We start from the raw sequence: 20336 nt of genomic DNA on the forward strand, positions 1-20336 counted from the left end.
GATTATGCAGCCTCACGAGTGGTCGCTCAACTCCCGAGTGGTGCGCCAGATCTTCCAAGCGTGGGGCACCCCCTTGGTGGATCTCTTCGCATCTCGAGTGAACCACAAAGTCCCTCAGTTCTGTTCCAGGCTTCAGGCCCACGGCAGACTGGCTTCGGATGCCTTCCTCCTGGACTGGGGGGAGGGCCTGCTGTATGCTTATCCTCCCATCCCTCTGGTGGGGAAGACTTTGTTGAAACTCAAGCAAGACCGAGGCAACATGATTCTGATTGCTCCTTTTTGGCCGCGTCAGATCTGGTTTCCTCTTCTTCTGGAGTTATCCTCCAAAGAACCGTGGAGATTGGAGTGTTTTCCGACCCTCATCACGCAGGACGAAGGGGCTCTTCTGCATCCCAACCTCCAGTCTCTGGCTCTCACGGCCTGGATGTTGAGGGCGTACACTTTGCCTCTTTGGGTCTGTCAGAGGGTGTCTCCCGCATCTTGCTTGCTTCCAGGAAAGACTCCACTAAGAGAAGTTACTTCTTTCATTGGAGGAGGTTTGCCGTCTGGTGTGACAGCAAGGCCCTAGATCCTCGCTCTTGTCCTACACAGACCCTGCTTGAATACCTTCTGCACTTGTCTGAGTCTGGTCTTAAGACCAACTCCGTAAGGGTTCACCTTAGTGCAATCAGTGCATACCATTACCAAGTGGAAGGTAAGCCGATCTCAGGACAGCCTTTAGTTGTTCGCTTCATGAGAGGTTTGCTTTTGTCAAAGCCCCCTGTCAAACCTCCTACAGTGTCATGGGATCTCAATGTCGTTCTCACCCAGCTGATGAAACCTCCTTTCGAGCCACTGAATTCCTGCCATCCGAAGTACTTGACCTGGAAGGTCATTTTCTTGGTGGCAGTTACCTCGGCTCGTAGAGTCAGTGAGCTTCAGGCCCTGGTAGCCCAGGCCCCTTACACCAAATTTCATCACAACAGAGTAGTCCTCCGCACTCACCCTAAGTTTCTGCCAAAGGTTGTGTCGGAGTTCCATCTGAACCAGTCAATTGTCTTGCCAACATTCTTTCCCCGTCCTCATTCCTGCCCTGCTGAAAGTCAGCTGCACACATTGGACTGCAAGAGAGCATTGGCCTTCTACCTGGAGCGGACACAGCCCCACAGACAGTCCGCCCAATTGTTTGTTTCTTTTGATCCCAATAGGAGGGGAGTGGCTGTAGGGAAACGCACCATATCCAATTGGCTAGCAGATTGCATTTCCTTCACTTACGCCCAGGCGGGGCTGGCTCTTGAGGGTCATGTCATGGCTCATAATATTAGAGCCATGGCTGCGTCGGTAGCCCACTTGAAGTCAGCCTCCATTGAAGAAATTTGCAAAGCTGCGACGTGGTCATCTGTCCACACATTCACATCTCATTACTGCCTGCAGCAGGATACCCGACGCGACAGTCGGTTCGGGCAGTCAGTTCTTCAGAACCTGTTTGGGCTTTAGGATCCAACTCCACCCCCCGAGGGCCCTGTTTGTTCTGTTCCAGGCTGCACTCTCAGTTAGTTGGTAAATTTTTTAGGTCAATCTCAGTTACGTCCTCGCCGTTGCGAGGCCCAATTGACCTTGGTTGTTGTTTTGAGTGAGCCTGGGGGCTAGGGATACCCCATCAGTGAGAACAAGCAGCCTGCTTGTCCTCGGAGAAAGCGAATGCTACATACCTGTAGAAGGTATTCTCCGAGGACAGCAGGCTGATTGTTCTCACAAACCCGCCCGCCTCCCCTTTGGAGTTGTGTCTTCCCTTGAAGTGTATTGTCTTGCTACATACTGGACTGGCCGGCTCGAGCCGGTTTCGGGCGGGAAGACGGCCGCGCATGCGCGGTGCGCGCGGGCGCGCGAGGACTAGCAAAGGACTTTGCTAGTGAAGTTTCCGATTGGAGGGGCTGCCGTGGACGTCACCCATCAGTGAGAACAATCAGCCTGCTGTCCTCGGAGAATACCTTCTACAGGTATGTAGCATTCGCTTTAGAGAGGGATACCCAGGGGCCTGAAAGATAATTGAGCATCTGCCCTGCAATGCTGTTGGATAATCAATCTACCAATCCATAAAGTGTATTATTTTTTTTCCAACAAAGGTGCTTTCTAACCATTTGGAGATTGTTCTATTGTCTTTCTTTTGTGTCTGTATATGACCCTTATTATCAAGGGAGTCCCATCTGGATGATTGTACTTCTCATCAAAGAAAGTAAAATTGCTAACTCTTGGTAGATGTTATAGGCAAGTAAGAGTACCTCTTTCCTTAAACCTCTGTTTTGATGAGATAATCAACATTTAGCTGCTTAATGAATCAGAATGAGCTGGATGGTCAAAGTCACCAAGCCATGCCCAACTTCCTTCATTGTAAATATTGATCTAACATGAAAGTTTTAAATTTAGGTACATCGAGACTTTCGCCTTTGGTTGACCAGTTTACCTAGTAACAAGTTTCCAGTGGCCATCCTGCAGAATAGCTCAAAGATGACCATTGAGCCTCCACGAGGGGTCAAAGCCAACTTGCTGAAAACATATCTGAGTCTCAGTGAGGACTTCCTTAACTCCTGCTCTAAGGTACAATATCAAGAAGAGGTATAGGACATTAGTTCTGCTGCAGATATTTTGTTCTAGACACTTAAAGCTGCATAGCTATGTTTGAAGATATGGGGGTCAATATTCAGCTGGTGGTGGTGAGCGTTTTGCTGACCGCTGCTAGCATTATTCCTGGATATTCAATTCTGGGCCATGTCAAGGCTTCGGCATTGAATATTCGGTTTATACGGCACCAGCTAACACATGGCCAGTTAAGTCGATATTAGGAACTTAGCCGGCTATGGGTAGCTGCTTAAAGATAAGACTGTATTTTATGCAGTCCCATTTATGTGGTTACCCTGGCCACCTAAGTACTGAATATCGGTACTTAAGTTTCCAAGTGCCGACTCTACACCCGGAACACCTCCAAATTAGCCGGCTTTCACTTAGGCGCTAACCACTAATTTTCAGCTGAGATAACCACTTAAGTGCCAGTAAAAATTAGTAGATAGCCCCGAACAAGCAATCTGTGTACATGTTTATATGCATTGATTGAACTGGTCAGCAGCTGTTTCTGGCCGGTTAAATCATTTTGAATATTGACCAGATGATGTTTTTTTTATCTGTAAAGCATTGATTATCCCTGGTAGCGCTGTGCAGATAACAATAGTAATAACTTTAACTTTGAATGTACCAGAGACTTTCAAATGAGTGCTAACAGTTTTTTGAAAGCTCACTTATGCCTGTGGTGCTGTGCTTGGCAGGCTTCCGAGTTCAAGGCCTTGCTGCTGTCATTGTGTTTGTTCCATGGGAACAGCCTGGAGCGAAGGAAATTTGGGCCACTGGGTTTTAACATTCCATACGAGTTTACTGATGGAGACCTTCGCATCTGTATCAGTCAATTAAAGATGTTCCTGGATGAGTATGCGGAAATCCCCTATAAGGTGGGAGTTCTAAATATGCTCTATTCTGGTCTATACACTTAGGAGATAATTTCATAAAGCTTTTTGTGTTTGAAGCACATTTTACATACAGAAAATAGCTGTTATAAAATTATGTGTGTGAGGGGGGGATATACACACAAAATATGAACACCAGCTGTTGCATGATCTGCACATAGGCAGAGAGGTATAGTTTGGGTGGAGATAGGGTAGATGTATGTGTGTATTTTATAAAATACACTTGATCATATGCCCACACACACATTTATACTGTCTTTGGAGCAGAAATAAATTTGTGCAAGAGAATTTGGGCATTACTGGTGGTCATTGTAGGAACCTATGAAGTATGTTCTGAGGAAAGGGATATGTTACCATGGTGTGTCAGAGATCGATTCTTTGTCCAATCCTTTTTAATATATTTGTAAACTGTATTACAGAAGGATTGTCTGGTAAGGTTTGCCTCTGTGTGGATGATACCAAAATCTGCAATAAGCTAGACTCCCTAATAGGGTAGATAACATAAAGAGGGATAAAGCAAAGCTTGAAGAATAGTCTAGAATTTGGTAGCTAAGATTTAATTTTAAAAAATGCAAAGTAATGCATCTGGACTGCAAAAATCCAAGGGAGTGGCACAGTATGTATCTATTTATGTATTTATTAGGATTTATTGACCGCCTTTTTGAAGGAATTCATTCAAGGCATTATACAATAAGAATAAGTCAAACATAAGCAATAGACAATTACAGTGGTAAAAATATTCAAATAAAAATACAAGGTATAGCATAGAATGCTACATTACAGTGGCAACACAATACACAATAAAACATTTTAATAGAGGGCATAAGGTGTAAGCAAAGATGAAACAGGGGAATAAGACTTGGAGGTGATCATATCTGATGACCTTAAAGTAGCTAAACAGGTAGAAAAGACAACAACAAAAACCAGAAGGAAGCTTGGGTGCATAGGGAGAAGAATGATTAGCAGGGAAGACAAGGTAATAATACCTGTATATAAGTCTCTGGTGAGACCTCATTTAGGCCCAATGCTCAAAACTCCAGCGCTGTACTGAACAGCATACCAGAACAACTCCCTAGTGCTCAATGCTAATGAGATGCAAATATAGGGATGCTACTTCAGTACTTTCTCTGGTTCCATGCTTGTCTTTGCTACCCTGTATCTCATAGAACTATGCATAGATGGTTGGAGACTGTTCTTAGATCATGGGCACCTTCTAGGTTGATGTTTTTGTTGTGTGCCTCACCAGGTTCTGAAGTACACAGCTGGAGAGATTAACTATGGAGGTCGAGTGACCGACGACTGGGACAGACGCTGCATCATGAACATTTTAGAGGATTTCTACCACCCAAACGTGCTTCAGGAAGGTCACATTTATTCAGAATCTGGGATCTACAGACAGATCAATACTACATATGATCTCAATGTAAGAGATTTCTGGAATATTCTTTTCCTGATCAGATCTTCTCCATTTTCTCATCTGAAGAAACTCTCTTTTCATTTCTTTTCTCATTCCTCTCCATCAAGCCTAGAATCTATAAACAAATCAGAACTATTCATGATCTCAAAAAAGAAATAACCATTTCAATCAATTTAAATAAAGAAGGGTGTAGGGGAAAGAGGTAATGTCTGTGCCTAGGGTTATAATTGCACCTCTTCCTGGTCCTGAGTTCACTCTGTCTGCTAGCAATCAGAAAACTGAGATAATTCCGTGCAAATAATGATTTATTAATGTAACAAAAGCAATAGATCAGGTAGTAAAGCAAGTAGTAGATTCTCAGTATTAGTTTCATTATACAATCTTCTCACAAGTAATACTTTTTCTCCTCTATAAACAAAGACCCAAGTATCAAAGTCTGACCCACATTTTCCAGACTAATAGAAACATTCCAGTACTAGAAGAATTATAATAGCCTTACAATCTTTGGTGACTTGCAGGACCAACATTGAGCCTTGTCCTAGGAAGCAGCAGCTGCTCCTCAGTGAGGCAGCCTAACACAGCAAAAATGGCCTAATGCAAGATGCACTAAAGCATTCCACATTAGTTTTGCAATGTACACACACTAATCATACACAAAATAATTTTTTGTATTTTATTTTCAGGGGGTGTGTCAGAAGCAGAGAGTGGGCATTTCCGTGATATATACATTACTGCATGCTAATCAATTAGCGCACGACTAATGCAGGAGCCCTTACCACCTAGAAAATGGATGTTGGTAAATACTCCAGCAGTAATATTTTTAAAATGGCCATGTGCTACTGGCCAAATAAAATAAACTGGAACCAGGACAAATCGCTGCTACATAAGCCCAAATCACAGAAGCACAGGAAACACAATTGTGTTTCCTGTGCTTCTGTAGCAGCGATTTGTCCTGGTTCTAGTTTATTTTATTTGATTATTTGATACCAGAGACTGGGAGTTGATTTATCATGTGCTAATGACAACATTAGCACATGGCTATTAATGGAAAAATAGAAAATCCATTTTATTTTACAGCCATGGTATAAATGGCCTTAGCCTGTAGGAAAGACCTGTGTAAGGGTGCGCTAAGCCAGTTTTTGCCACCTAAGGATCCCTAAGTGCTTAAATGTCCTTTAGTAGAAGGGTACCTAAGTCATTTTTTAAAAGATTTTTTGGGGTTTAAGTAAAAGTATGTTTTTTGACCTGTGATGGAGACATTAAGAAGCTGAATGAATCAGCCAAATTTTCAGTAACAATTATCTGAAGTTTTCCCCACTTAATTAAAAATTAAAATTTGTGCTAATAATATAATACAGACACTTGCGGTTAAATACTGGATACGTACAATTCCAATCAGAGGTAACTACTATTCTTCATAGACCTCCGTATACTCCAGAAATAATAGACAGTATTGTGGTGTAAGCCGGTAAACCTCAGTAATTTTATTTTCCATGAGAATTTATTGAAGTTTCAAAGTTATAACAAAGGAAAAAACCAAACATGAACAATGTTGGAAAAAGCAATATAGATACAGATATGGATATACATCAGAGCCTTGTGTTATAAGAATATATATAGGAATTGTAATAAGGATAAGCTACAATAATATTAATAATAATAATAAATATAGAGCTATCTATTTCTGAATGTTGAAGATAATAATAACCTTATTGCACTGTGTTTAATCATCTTATACACAGTGTCTTACTTATTGCAGTCCTCATCGGTTTCTGGCCACCACCACCCTGTACTATTTATTATCTTACGAAATCTCATTCAATGGTTTATATTTATTCAATATTTTATACTAATCTTTAAAGTATGATGTTAAATCTAGTTGGCTCAGGGGGTCTCTTCCGACATGGCACGTGTTTCACTATGCAGCTTTATCTAGGAAGACCCCTAAACAATAGCCTCTGACCATCCTGCTGACTTTCACCTGCTGTAAGCAAGATCCTGTTCAAAAATACATGTGAGATGGACGTCTGTTTGGGCCATTCTGATATGGACATCCCTATTCTTACTTGGACGTTATCATGGGCGGTGTGAATCTGACATGGATTTGCTCCCTTTCCCTGTGTTTCTCCCCACTAGACATGCAAAAAGGAGCAGTTCTTGGGAGTATGCCTCTTTTCCTAAATCACAAGGTGCTTTATTATAGTTTCCAAAACACCCACCACAGTCTTAACTTTGGCAGATATGTTCCTTCTGCAATTTTCCAAACATCAAACACAGTCTTAGCTTTAACAGATATATTCTCTCTCCAGCAGCTCAACCAAAATCATCAAGCATAACACTCTGTTCAGTCCACCATTTTCTTCAACTCAGCACAGTTCAAGCAGAAAGAAAATACTGTCCTGGCTTTTTTAGTCCTTAGCCATATGGGCTGGGCAGCCACCTCCCTTGCAGTGTTACATCTTTTTACACTGGCCTATCCCCTGTAGCCTTAAGTAAACAAAACTACAAAGTCTTAAAAGTTCCAAACAAAAAGGATTCAAATAAAAATCCCAAACCCATCTTTCATATCTGAAACTTCTAGGCTGTCCCCTACAGCCCTTTTCATTCATTCATTCATTTCAGTATTTATATATCACTTAGACCTAAGTGGTTGCTGATGAGGCCCCACTTGGAATACTATGTTCAGTTTTGGAGGCCATGTCTTACTAGGAACATAAAGAGACTGGACTTGGGCCAAGAGAAAGCAACTAAAATGGTAAGACATCTCCATTAGAAGACTTATGAAAAGAAGGTCCCAAATATGTATACTGTAGAGGAGAGGGGGGACAGAGATAACGCGTACGTTACAGATCTTTAAATACTTGAAAGATACTATACTGAACAAAGAAGCCTTTTCCAGATAAGGGGAATCTCTAAAACTAGAGGACACAAAAAGAAGTTACAAGGAGGTCGAATCAAAGCAACATCAGCAAATACTGGATGCCTGAAATTCCATCTCAAAAGAAACGAGTGAATGCAAAAATGGTTCTGAAATTCAAAAAGGAGTAGGATATACACAGTGGATCCCTAAAGAGCAAGAAGATGGATATCAAGCAGAGAGCTGTGAAATTACTTTTGCACTTTCAAGAAATCATAAAGAAAGTTACCTGCTCTGTGTTGCAGGTACATCCCCAAACAAAAGACAGGTACAACCCCAACAACCTCACTGGACTGACTGGATGGGTCTTGTTGGTCTTTACCTGCCATCATTTACTGTGTTTCTGTGTAAACTGAACTCAAAATTAAATTCATGGCTATAACTTTTGCTATGCTGTCTCCTTGTAATCCTTACTAACAGTACCATTTCTGAAATGGACATGCACAAATATATACGTTTACATTTCTACATGCTACTTTTGGTAGGAACAGAGATAGACTTATTTTATAAACTGTGCAGCTCCTGCTATACAGGTTATGAAATACCAACAGACTTCTATGCAGCCCCATTTCCTGGCATATTTAAATTATCCTCCCTTTATTATTCCTACCTGCCTTATTTAAATTATCCTCTGCTTTGTTTCCTATAAAACAATGATGATAATAACAAATAATAATTTAAACTGATCATTTACAGCTTTCACAGGGATACACTAATTACAATAAAGCATGTTAGTTGAAAGGCATCTAATAATCTTTCATTTCTGCATATTTTTCCTTCTTTCTGTCCATGTTTCCCCAATTGCTTTTTTTTCTCTATTTCCTTCCTTAATTCGGTGCATTATTTTCCTCACAGGGGTACCTTGAATATATAAAAAGTCTTCCAATTAATGACATCCCAGAGATTTTTGGCCTACATGACAATGCCAACATCACATTTGCTCAGAATGAAACCTTCAATCTACTTAATGCCATTGTTGATCTGCAGCCCAAATCTTCCAGCAGTGGTGGCAGAGGAAGAGAGGAGGTCTGTATAAGCGACTTTAGTCGGCTGTCTGTTTTTATTCTCTTTGTTTCCTGGATGTTTCCTGAGGGCCGTGTTTACTAAGCTACGCTAGTTAGCACATGCTAAAAACACTAGTGCACCTTAGTAAACAGGGCCCTCAGTGTCATACTGAGACAAACTAAAGGTCCATCAAGCCTTTAATGCTAAAAAAAATGCAGAGTCATGTACTTGGGTTACAAGAATCCGAGAGAACAGTACAGTATAGGGGGTGAAGTGCTTCTGTGTACAAAGGAAGAGCAGGACTTGAGGGTGATTGTGTCTGACCTTAAAGTTTCCAAATGGGTAGAAAAAGTGACGTTCATAGCCAGAAGGATGCTTGGGTGCATAAGGAGAGGGATGACCAGCAGGAACAAAGAAGTGATAGTGTCCTTGTATACGTCTGTGGTGAGGCCCCATTTAGAGTATTGTGTGCAATTCTGGAGACCGCACCTACGGAAAGATATAAACAGGATGGAGTCGGTCCAGAGGGTGGCTAAAAAAATTGGTAAGTAGTCTTGGACATAAAACATATAGGGACAGGCTTATGAACCTTAACATGTATACGCTGGGAGAGAGGAGATATGATAGAGACATTTAAATATCTCAGGGGCATTAATGTACAGGAAGGTCACAGGTACCCGGTAGGATCCTAAAGACCAGCAAACTGCAGGGTATCTGTGAGGGAGATCTCATAGCACTGACTGATAATGAAGGTATCTTTAGTTGCAATTTAGTTTAAGGGGAAGTTACCAACTTGGGCTACCATTAAGAAGGGTTATTTTACTGTTAATCCTAGGTCTCATTGCATAAACATCACTTTGTATTTGTTTACACCGGAGTCTGTAACGCCTCTCCGGTACTATGTAAGCCACATTGAGCCTACAAATAGGTGGGAAAATGTGGGATATAAATGTAACAAATAAAAGGAGACCTGTGCTAAAACAGCATGAGCTAGTGATAAAATAACTTTTCTTAACGGTAGCCCACATTGATAACTACACCCTTATATCTTTCTTTTTGCATTAGTTCAATAAATACAAAATGCAATAGATACATAATATAAAAAATTTAAAATGTAATAAATATATCACATAAAATAAAGCTGAGGCATAACCACAACATCCCAGAGCCACAAAGTAAACCCCATTCAAGAGATTAAAATGGTCAGCCAGACACCTCTTGAAAGAATATAAAACAAAAAAACTGGCTAAATAGCCAGATTTTTAATTCCTTCCTTTGATTATAATCTGGTCTCCAGGGGAATCAAATTCAATAAGGCAAAGGTGGAAAAAATCTATAGGCCCGTTTGGTAACAGCCAGCTTAGCTTCAGACAGTTCCAGGATGTGAAGCACAGCTGCTTAAGTGGTGTTCTTGTTGGTTTATTATGTCATTACAAGTCATTTAGATATATAGATACCAAAGCTTTTACTATGCTGCAATAACAACTGACATAAGACATAAGCATCGCCACACTGGGACAGACCAAAGGTCCATCTAGCCCAGCACCCTGTCTCCGACAGTGGCCAATCCAGGTCACAATCACCCGACAAGATCCACGGAGCAAAGCAATTTGTACTGCTTGTCCCAGGAATAGTGGATTTTACCCTACATCCATTTAATAACATTCTATGCCTTTTCCTTCAGGAAGCCATCCAAACCTTTCTTAAACTCTGCTAAGATAACCGCTTTAACCACATTCTCCGGCAGTGGCGTTCCGAGGGGGGGCGGGGGGGGCGGTCTGCCCCGGGTGCACGCCGCCAGGGGGGTGCCGCGCGCGCCTGCCCTCCGTTGTTCCATGCTTCTTCTCTGCCCCAGAACAGGTTAGTTCCTGTTCCAGGGCAGAGAAGAAGCATGGAACAACGGAGGACAGGCGCGCGCGGCACCCCCCCCCCCCCCCCCCGGCGGCGTGCACCCGGCGGGGGGGTTCCTTCACAGGGGTGTCCTTTCGCCGGGAGGGGTCCGCGCTGCACCCGGGGGTGGGGCGAATCGGCGATCCTTCCCGGGTGCCAGCCCCCCTAGGAACGCCACTGTTCTCCGGCAACAAATTCCAGAGTCGAATTACACGCTGAGTAAAGAAACATTTTCTCTTGTTTGTTTTAAACTTACTGCACTCCAGCTTCATCGCATGCCCCCTTGTCCTTGTATTTTTGGAAAGCGTAAACAGATGCTCCACATCTATCTGTTCCACTCCACTCATTATTTTATATACCTCTATCATATCACCCTTCAGCCGCCTTAGCGTGCCCTTACGCAGATCATTCCCATGCATTAAGGCCACTGTTATTGCTGCCATAAAAACCCTGATTTTCTATTTATTTCTCTTTTTTGATATCAATCCATTTTTATTCAACAAGTTTAAAAAATATATACAAACAGCACTTGGCAATAAGAATATATCACCCCAGTCAAAATATAACAAAAAAATGATTCCCCCCCCCCCACCTCCAGAGAACATTAAACCCATGTACATTCCAAGAACCAGTTTTGCAGTTTGCTTTGGTCTTCACTGAGGAAGATTTGGATGGGATACCGGTGTCAGAAGTGGTATTTCAAGCGGACGAGTCGGAGAAACTTACTGTCTTCACGGTAAACCTGGAGGACATAATGGGGCAGTTCAGCAAACTGAAGCATAGCAAATCTCCTGAACTGGATGGTATTCACCCTAGAGTACTGATAGAACTGAAAAATGAGCTTGCGGAGCTACTGTTAGCGATATGCAATTTATCCTTAAAATTGAGCGTGGTACCGGAAGATTGGAGGGTGGCCAATGTAACGCCGATTTTTTAAAAAGGTTCCAGGGGAGATCTGGGAAATTATAGACCGGTGAGTCTGACGTTGGTGCTGGGGAAAATGGTAGAGGCTATTATCAAAAACAAAATTACAGAGCACATCCAAGGACATGGATTACTGAGACCAAGTCAGCATGGCTTTTGTGGGGGGAAATCTTGCCTGACCAATTTACTTCAATTCTTTGAAGGAGTAAACAAACATTTGGACACAGGGGAGCCAGTTGATAAGGCGTTTGACAAGGTACCTCATGAAAGGCTACAGAGGAAATTGGAGGGTCATGGGATAGGAGGAAATGTCCTATTGTGGAATAAAAACTGGTTGAAGGATAGGAAACAGAGAGTGGGGTTAAATGGGCAGTATTCACAATGGAGAAGGGTAGTTAGTGGGGTTCCTCAGGGGTCTGTGCTAGGACCGCTGCTTTTTAATATGTTTAGATTTAGAGATGGGAGTAGCTAGCGAGGTAATTAAATTTGCTGATGACACAAAGTTATTCAAAGTCGTTAACTCGCGACAGGATTGTGAAAAATTACGAGACTGGGAGACTGGGCAGCTAAATGGCAGATGACGTTTAATGTAAGCAAGTGCAAGGTGATGCATGTGGGAAAAAAGAACGCGAATTATAGCTACGTCATGCAAGGTTCCACGTTAGGAGTTACGGACCAAGAAAGGGATCTGGGTGTCATCATCGATAATACACTGAAACCTTCTGCTCAGTGTGCTGCTGCGGCTAGGAAAGCGAATAGAATGTTGGGTATTATTAGAAAAAGTATGGAAAACAGGTGTCAAGATGTTATAATGTCGTTGTATCGCTCCATGGTGCGACCGCACCTTGAGTATTGTGTTCAATTCTGGTCGTTGCATCTCAAGAAAGATATAGTAGAATTGGAAAAGGTGCAGAGAAGGTCGACTAAAATGATAGCGGGGAAGGGACGACTTCCCTATGAAGAAAGACTAAGGAGGCTAGGTCTTTTTAGCTTGGAGAAGAGATGGCTGAGGGGAGACATGATAGAGGTATATAAAATAATGAGTGGAGTAGAACAGGTGGATGTGAAGCGTCTGTTCACGCTTTCCAAAAATAGTAGGACTAGGGGGCATGCGATGAAACTACAGTGTGGTAAATTTAAAACAAATCGGAGAAAAGGTTTCTTCACCCAACGCATAATTAAACTCTGGAATTCGTTGCCAGAGAACGTGGTGAAGGCGGTTAGCTTGGCAGAGTTTAAAAAGGGGCTAGATGGTTTCCTAAAGGACAAGTCCATAAACCACTACTAAATGGACTTGGGAAAAATCCACAATTCCAGGAATAACATCTATAGAATGTTTGTACGTTTGGGAAGCTTGCCAGGTGTCCTTGGCCTGGATTGGCCACTGTCGTGGACAGGATGCTGGGCTCGATGGACCCTTGGTCTTTTCCCAGTGTGGCATTACTTATGTACTTAGTACCAAGCACTTCCCCCCAACAATCTCCCCTGCCCCCGAACCCTATCAATCCCCCCTCAGAACCCCCTCCCCCCCTCGACTAACCAAACATGGGCCATCCCCCCCCCCCCCCCCCCCCCCCCACCTGCCATCCCACTCTAAAGACAGAGGAAGCCACTCACCTCCAGGGAGCCAAAGGCTAAAAGAAACTCCTCACAACCACCCCCTTTCCCCTCATCCAACCCAAAAGAACCCCCCCAAACCCTCAAACAATACCCCCAATGCCCCCACTCCCAGGAAATGCTAACCAAGAAACCAATGAATAACCATCAAAAAGTACTCCAAGAGAACATAGACAGAATCGGGTGGGTAGTCCCCAATTTCTCAAGGAAGTCTTAGATTTGGTGGTCGGGAACTTCTGCCAGCCGATGTAGATACACTCTCTTTTGGTCTGGAGAGAAAATTGCAACACCCAAGTTCTTCTAGTGCCAGCCATGCCTCACCACTATTGCGCTCTTTTTTGGATTGGCCCCAAATGCTTTCAGGTAGACTTCCCTAACTCTGCATCGAGAGGAAATGCTGAAAACAAAAACCAAGGGGAAGAATAGCTAAATTTAAACATGGCCCCGATGGAGCTCAGCTCTCAAGCCTCCATTCCCCAGTGGTAACGTCACTTCCTTTCCCTATTTAATTAATGGCTATTCTAAAATTTACTGTGGGAGCACTTATTGCCACATATTTTGTAGGCAGTAAGGGCTCCCGCATTATCTGTGTGCTAAAAAGTGCATGGTAATGTAGTTGCCACACCTGACATGCCCCCTAAAAAGAAATGACCAAAAATAATGACCATGCAGTTAGTTTTTGCATGTGTCAAAGGTGACGCTTCAAAATGTTTCGCATTAGGTGCACATTAGCACCAAAAGCAACTTAGTAAAATGACCCCTAAGTGACCTGAAAACCAGCACCAGAACTTTTACTTTCACTCAGCTTTCACTAGTGATTAGGAGCAGAGTAGAGCAAAGCTTCATATCTGGCCAGAAAAGGAAGGAACCATGGGGTAGTTTTAGCTGCAGAAAATCAGGTATAATTATTCATGCAGCTTGAGAAGATCTTGATTTAAAAAAAAAAAAGGCAGGAGATGTAATTTTGCCATAAAATCATGCCAAAAGCTGTGAAAACCACCTACGACCATCTAAACTTCAGGAAATCACTAAAAACCAACCTGTTCAAAAAGGCATACACAACCGACCCAACTTAAATGCCTACACCCTGCAACACATCAAAACCAAAGGTTGTAATGGACATTATATAACCCCCCCCCCCCCCCCCCCACTCAACCCTCATTGTGTCTGAACCTTATCCGACCACAACATCACCATGTATTTGTTTCTCTACCGGACTGGCGAACGCCTTTACGGTACTATGTAAGCCACATTGAGCCTGCAAATAGGTGGGTAAATGTGGGATACAAATGTAACAAAATAATAAATAAGATGTTACTTCTTATTTCACTCCACAGCACAGAGCTTTTATTCATCTCTTCTGTTTTACAGATTGTAGAGGAGGTTGCTGGGATTATACTTAAGGAAATTCTAGAGCCCATTAATGTACAGGAAGTGATGTCAAAGTATCCTGTCTTGTATGAGGAATCGATGAACACAGTTTTGGTGCAGGAGGTCATCAGGTAATAATTACTTCACAAATTAAATATGAGGACAATTGGTGAAAGATACAAAGATACATTCTCCTTTCTCCTGATACTTCTGTGACTGAATTTCCAACATATTCTAAATAATAATAAAGACCTGCTACACAGTATTAACTTGTCTGTGCAACTACTCCCAGTTTCCAGCAGTCACTGTTGGAAAAACCATTTCCTCTCTGCTGTCATTTTATTATAGTTTGGTATACAGGAGTTTTCTTGGCATGCAGCACTGAATAAAGAAAGAGTTCTTCCTTTTCACCTGGTTGCCAATAACAAGCATATTTTGCATTGCTCAGCATCATTTGTGAAAACCCTATTAAGGTTTTGCAGTTGCCATGTATTAATTGTCAAAAAAATTACTAATTGCTACAAAGGCCAGTATCTTCCTTTACAATTAATGCAAACACGATACACTTATCACACGTTACGTGTATCTGCATTAGCTACAGTGCAGTTAATGCCAGCTATTGAGGTGACTTATGACTCCATGTTTTATGTTGTCTTAGCAGCAGGGCTTTTTTGAGGGGGTACTTCGGGGTACTGAGTACTGGCACCTTTTCTATTGTCTGCTACAATTGACCCATGGACCCCAAGGTTTAATGAAAGAGCTGAGTCTCTACACACCAATTCTGCCTTGTCAAAGATTCTGTGACTGGTTGCAAGGGGCCTGGCTATTGTGGGGTAGGTCTCTCAGTGATTACCCCACCCCTGAAGGGTGGCCTAGCATTTGAGTACCGGCACCTTTTTTGCTAGAAAAAACACACTGCTTAACAGTTAGTGCACGATCACTATCTTCCACATGTAATGCAGAAATTAGCATGTAGGTTCATTATATAAACTGCCTAGGGATAGGTGAGGTATACATTTTTTAAATAAATAAAAATTAAGGGTGTCTTTAGTTAGGCACCCTGATAACGTGCAAGAAGAGCATATTTTGTAATGACAACGGGGTGCTTGGGTGTCATTACAGAATACCAGCATAACCTAGTATTGATGTACCTAACATTTGCATGCCTGCAGTTGCACCAGCCATAGCCTGGCATAACTATGGGCACCTATATGCAGCAAGGGTGTGCATAATTTATAGTATTCTGTAAGTTACATGTGCAAGTGGAAGCTCCGATCATGTCCTGTCCATGCTCTGCTCCACTGCTCCTTGAAGTTATGTGCTATAACCCTTACAAGCAGCATTATAGATGCTTATGGTGATTACATGCATAAGTGCTCATTTTCCCTGTATTTACATGCACAAGGGAATCATACCTGGTGCCTCATCCTAGAATTGCCCTTTTAATGCAGGGCCCACACTAACAATTAGCACATGCTAATTTCTATGTTAGCTATGTGTCACACTTTGTAAAACAGTTACAGTTATGCCTTTTATATCCCGCTAATTGCTGTCAATGGTAATAAACAAATTACAAACAAGAAGACTAGATTATATATCTAGGAATTTACTAATTACCATATATACTCGAATATAAACCAAGATTTTTTATCCAACAAAAGGCCTCAAAAATTTAATCTCGGTTTATATTTAACACCTACCTCCAGGCATTCCTACCATTCCCTCCCGGTAGTGTCCCTCCCTCTCAGCCCCCCTGAACCGGCAGAGTTCTCATTGACTCCCTTCCTCCCCATCCCCAAAGGACATGGCTCGCACTTAATTCCTCCCTCTCCTTATATGAATCTTTCTCCCAGACCCGCTGGTAGGCTCCCCCAGGCCTCTTATACCTCTCTGGTGGCCTAGTGGTGCATTGCGGCAGGAGCAATCCCCACTTGCTCCTGCCCCAACGTGCCACTAGACCACCAGAGAGGTACACTAAATCTGGGGGGGGGGGGGGGGCTACTGGCAGGTCCGGGGGAAAGAGGAGGGAGGAACTAAGTGCAAGCTGTGCCTGTTTGGGGGGAGGGAAAGGGAGGGAATCAGTACAAATTCTGCCAGTTCAGGGGAGTGGCAGTGGTGGAGGAGGAGGGACACTACAGGGAGGGAGGGAATGGTTGGACTGCCAGACACCACAGGGATGGGAGGGAGGAAGGAAGGAAGGTTGGAAGAGGAGGAATGCTGGCATATAAACCTCTGGTTTATATTCAAGTTAACATTTTTCCCCTAAAAAGGAGGAAAAATGTTCTCAATTTATATTTGGATAGGTTTATATTCGAGTATGTACGGTAATACAAGATAAGGCATACTAATAACAAGCTGAGGTAAAAGGTCCTCTTTAGTAGCATCAGAGCACAGGTTTGCTGGATGCCAAGGCCCCCTTTTACTGCAGTGGGTAAAATATGGGGGGTTTTAACTGGAAATTAGCCGTGCAATAAGTTAAGCACTTGCCACACGACTATTTCCTGGGGGAGCCCTTACCACCTCCTATTTAGGAGGCAAGGGCTCCAGTTCTAACCTGACAGTAGCCAAGCAGCATGCGGAGCTGCCTGATTACTGTGGGTAAGCCCCTGGCAGTAGGACCAATTTACCACATGCCATTGCTGCAATAGCCCTACCACAACTAGAAATAATAATCTCTCTCAGATCCTTTAATAGCAATTCTACAAATGTGTGTGAGCAAGGTGTCATACATGTAAGTGCACCACACGCTATTCTATACAGGCGCATATAAGTGCTATTGTGTGTACCTGCAAGGGTGTGTACATATAGGAAGAACATCCAAAGGGCATGGGTGGGGCTGCCACTTAAGCAACTTATATGGTGTGAAACCCCACCCAGCGCATTCCAGGATGCACTGGGCAGGGCTGGGTGTCACCATTATCGAGGCAGTGCCAATGGAAGAGGAGGGAGGCCACCTCCCTCCACCAACTGAAGGCAGGGGGTGGGGAATGGCTGCTAGACCACCAGGTGAAGGGGGATTGTCCCACGGCCCACTGGGCCACCAGGGACTAAGGGGATGCTGGGGAGGTTAGGGGGGCTGGAGACCCACCAGATCTCCAGCCCCCCCTGAACCTATGTCCGGAGTGACCAGAGGTCCACCAGACCTCCTGCCCCCTGTCACTGGGGGGGGGGGGCTGCTGCATTGGGGGGGGGGGGGCTGATAGCAAGCAAGTGCATGCTAGACAGGGCAGACCATTCCTCCACAATGGTTTGAAAACCCTAACGTCAGCTCCGAGCTGTGTAGGGTTTGTCACAGCCAGCAAGCCAATCTGTGGCACGCTGTTTCGCTGATCATTGGGAATGAATAGGTTTAGCATGCATTTGCATGCTACTTGCGCTGAACCCCATTTTGCATGCATTTACATGCTAGTTGCGTTCAGAGCCTGCGAGTGCGTTGTTTCACGTGCTCGGGGGCTCTGATCATGGGGCGGTAGCAAATGTAAGTGCTAGTATGGCGCTAACAACCTCTAGCACCTGCGTTTGCTTCTGATCATCAGCCCATGAATGAATTCTTTGCTTCTGTCTTTATAGAAGAAGATGTAAGAGATCTGCCTGTATGTGGAGGAACTGAAAGAAATCTCAGTGAACCTGGAAAATGTACTGAGCCAAACTGACAAATTAAAGAGTAATAAATCACCTTGACCGGATGGCATACATCCAAGGGTACTCAAAAAAACTCAAGCATAAAATTGCTGATCTGCTGTTAGTAATATGTAACCTGTCGTTAAAATCGTCCGTAGTACCTGAAGATTGAAGGGTGGCCAATGTGACACTGACTTTTAGAAAGGGTTCTAGGGGTGATCCGGGAAATTACAGACCGATAAGCCTGACATCAGTGCCAGACAAAATAGTGGAAACACATAGACAAACATGGTTTAATGGGACAGAATCAGCATGGGTTCACCGAGGGAAATCTTGCCTCACCGGTTGATGAAATGTATCTAGATTTTCATAAAGCTTTTGATAAAGTTCCTCATGAGAGACTCCTGAGAAAATTAAAAAGTCATGGGATAGGAGGCAAGGTTCTGGTGTGGATTAGGAATTGGTTATTGGACAGAAAACAGAGGGTAGGGTTAAATGGTCATTTCTCTAAATGGAGGAGGGTGAACAGTGGAGTGCAGTAAGGATCAGTACTGGGACCGGTGCTATTTAACATATTTATAAATGATATGAAAATAGGAATGACAAGTGAGGTGATTAACTTTTCAGATGACACAAAACTATTGAAGGTTGTTAAAACATGTGCAGACTATGAAATATTGCAAGAAGACCTTAAGAAATTGGAAGACTGGGCATCCAAATGCAGATGAAATTTAATATGAACAAATACAAGGTGATGCACATTGGAAAGAATAATCTGAATCATAGTTACCTGATGCTAGGATCCACCTTGGGGGTCAGGTTGTGTTGTTGATAATATGCTGAAATCTTCTGTTCAGTGTGTGGCAGTGTCCAAAAAATCAAACATGATGCTAGAAATTATTAGGAAACGGATGGTGAATAAGACCGAAAATATTATAAATGCCTCTGTATTGCTCCATGGTGCAACTGCACATTGAGTATTGCGTTCAGTTCTGGTCACTGTAACTCAAAAAAGATATAGCAGAATTAGAAAAGATGCAAAGAAGAACAACCAAAATGATAATGGGGATGGAATTCCTCTCGTATGAGGAAAGGCTAAAGAGGTTAGGGCTCTTCAGCTTGGAAAAGAGACAGGTGGGAGATATGATTGAGGTCTACAAAATTCTGAGTGGCGTATAAGAAGTAGAAGTAAATTGATTTTTTTTACTCATTCGAAGAGTACAAATACTAGGGGACACTCGAGGGAGTTACATGGAAACACTTTTAAAACAAATAGGAGGAAATATTTTCTTATTCAACGAAGCTCTGGAACTCTTTTCCAGAGGATGTGGTAACACTGGTTAGCGTATCTGGGTTTAAAAAAGTTTTGGACAAGTTCCTTGCGGAAAAGTCCATAATGTGCTATTGAGACAGACATGGGGAAGCAACTGCTTGCCCCAGGATTGGTAGCATGGAATGTTGCTACTGATTGGGTTTCTGCAAGTGAACTTTCTTGGCCACTGTTTGGAAACAGGATACTAGACTGGACCATTGGTCTGACCCAGTATGGCTACTCTTATGTTCATGCCACAAGTTTACTTTTTTTTTTTTACTTTATTTTTCTAATTCTAATTAAGTACATCACAAAAAATGGAAATATTTGTGATACCAGAAAATTAAGTAATAAGATACAATCAGTAATTAATTTTAAAAAAAGGAAAAAAAAGAAGATAACATAAAAGTAATATGGGTCAAGGTAAAGTGAAAAGTAAAAAAAAATCGAATTATTACAAAGGAAGCACAAAACCATACTGCATTCCGAACCACCCCACAACAGTATAGCATTACCTCAGGGAGTCATACTTGAAGCTTCAGTTCTTCCTTACCATAGACATAGTTTGACTTTCATTTGGGGGCTGTGACATTTTAGCATTTTAGTTTACGTGTATGCATCTCGTACATATTCATTATGATTATCTCAAAAAATGGTCCAGATAGGAACCCAGTGTATTGGACAGTGAAGATTTTTTTCCACTAAAATGAGCCAGCACCAAGGGAAGTTCGTCTCATAGTGCCTCCAAGAATTAGCAAGGGGAGCACA

The 20336-nt window shown here is 42.7% G+C and overlaps 1 protein-coding gene across 1 annotated transcript in view; it reads left to right on the top strand.

Moving 5' to 3' along the window:
* DNAH1 (dynein axonemal heavy chain 1) overlaps positions 1–20336 on the top strand; it is a 799478-nt gene that overhangs the window by 758762 nt on the left and 20380 nt on the right. Inside the window, exons 70-74 of the mRNA XM_030205737.1 lie at positions 2407–2577; positions 3300–3479; positions 4741–4917; positions 8684–8854; positions 14636–14766. Coding sequence (XP_030061597.1) covers positions 2407–2577; positions 3300–3479; positions 4741–4917; positions 8684–8854; positions 14636–14766 — 830 coding nt within the window. The remainder of the gene's footprint in view (positions 1–2406; positions 2578–3299; positions 3480–4740; positions 4918–8683; positions 8855–14635; positions 14767–20336) is intronic.

Source organism: Microcaecilia unicolor, chromosome 6 (assembly GCF_901765095.1).
Source record: "Microcaecilia unicolor chromosome 6, aMicUni1.1, whole genome shotgun sequence".
Lineage (NCBI taxonomy): Eukaryota > Metazoa > Chordata > Amphibia > Gymnophiona > Siphonopidae > Microcaecilia > Microcaecilia unicolor.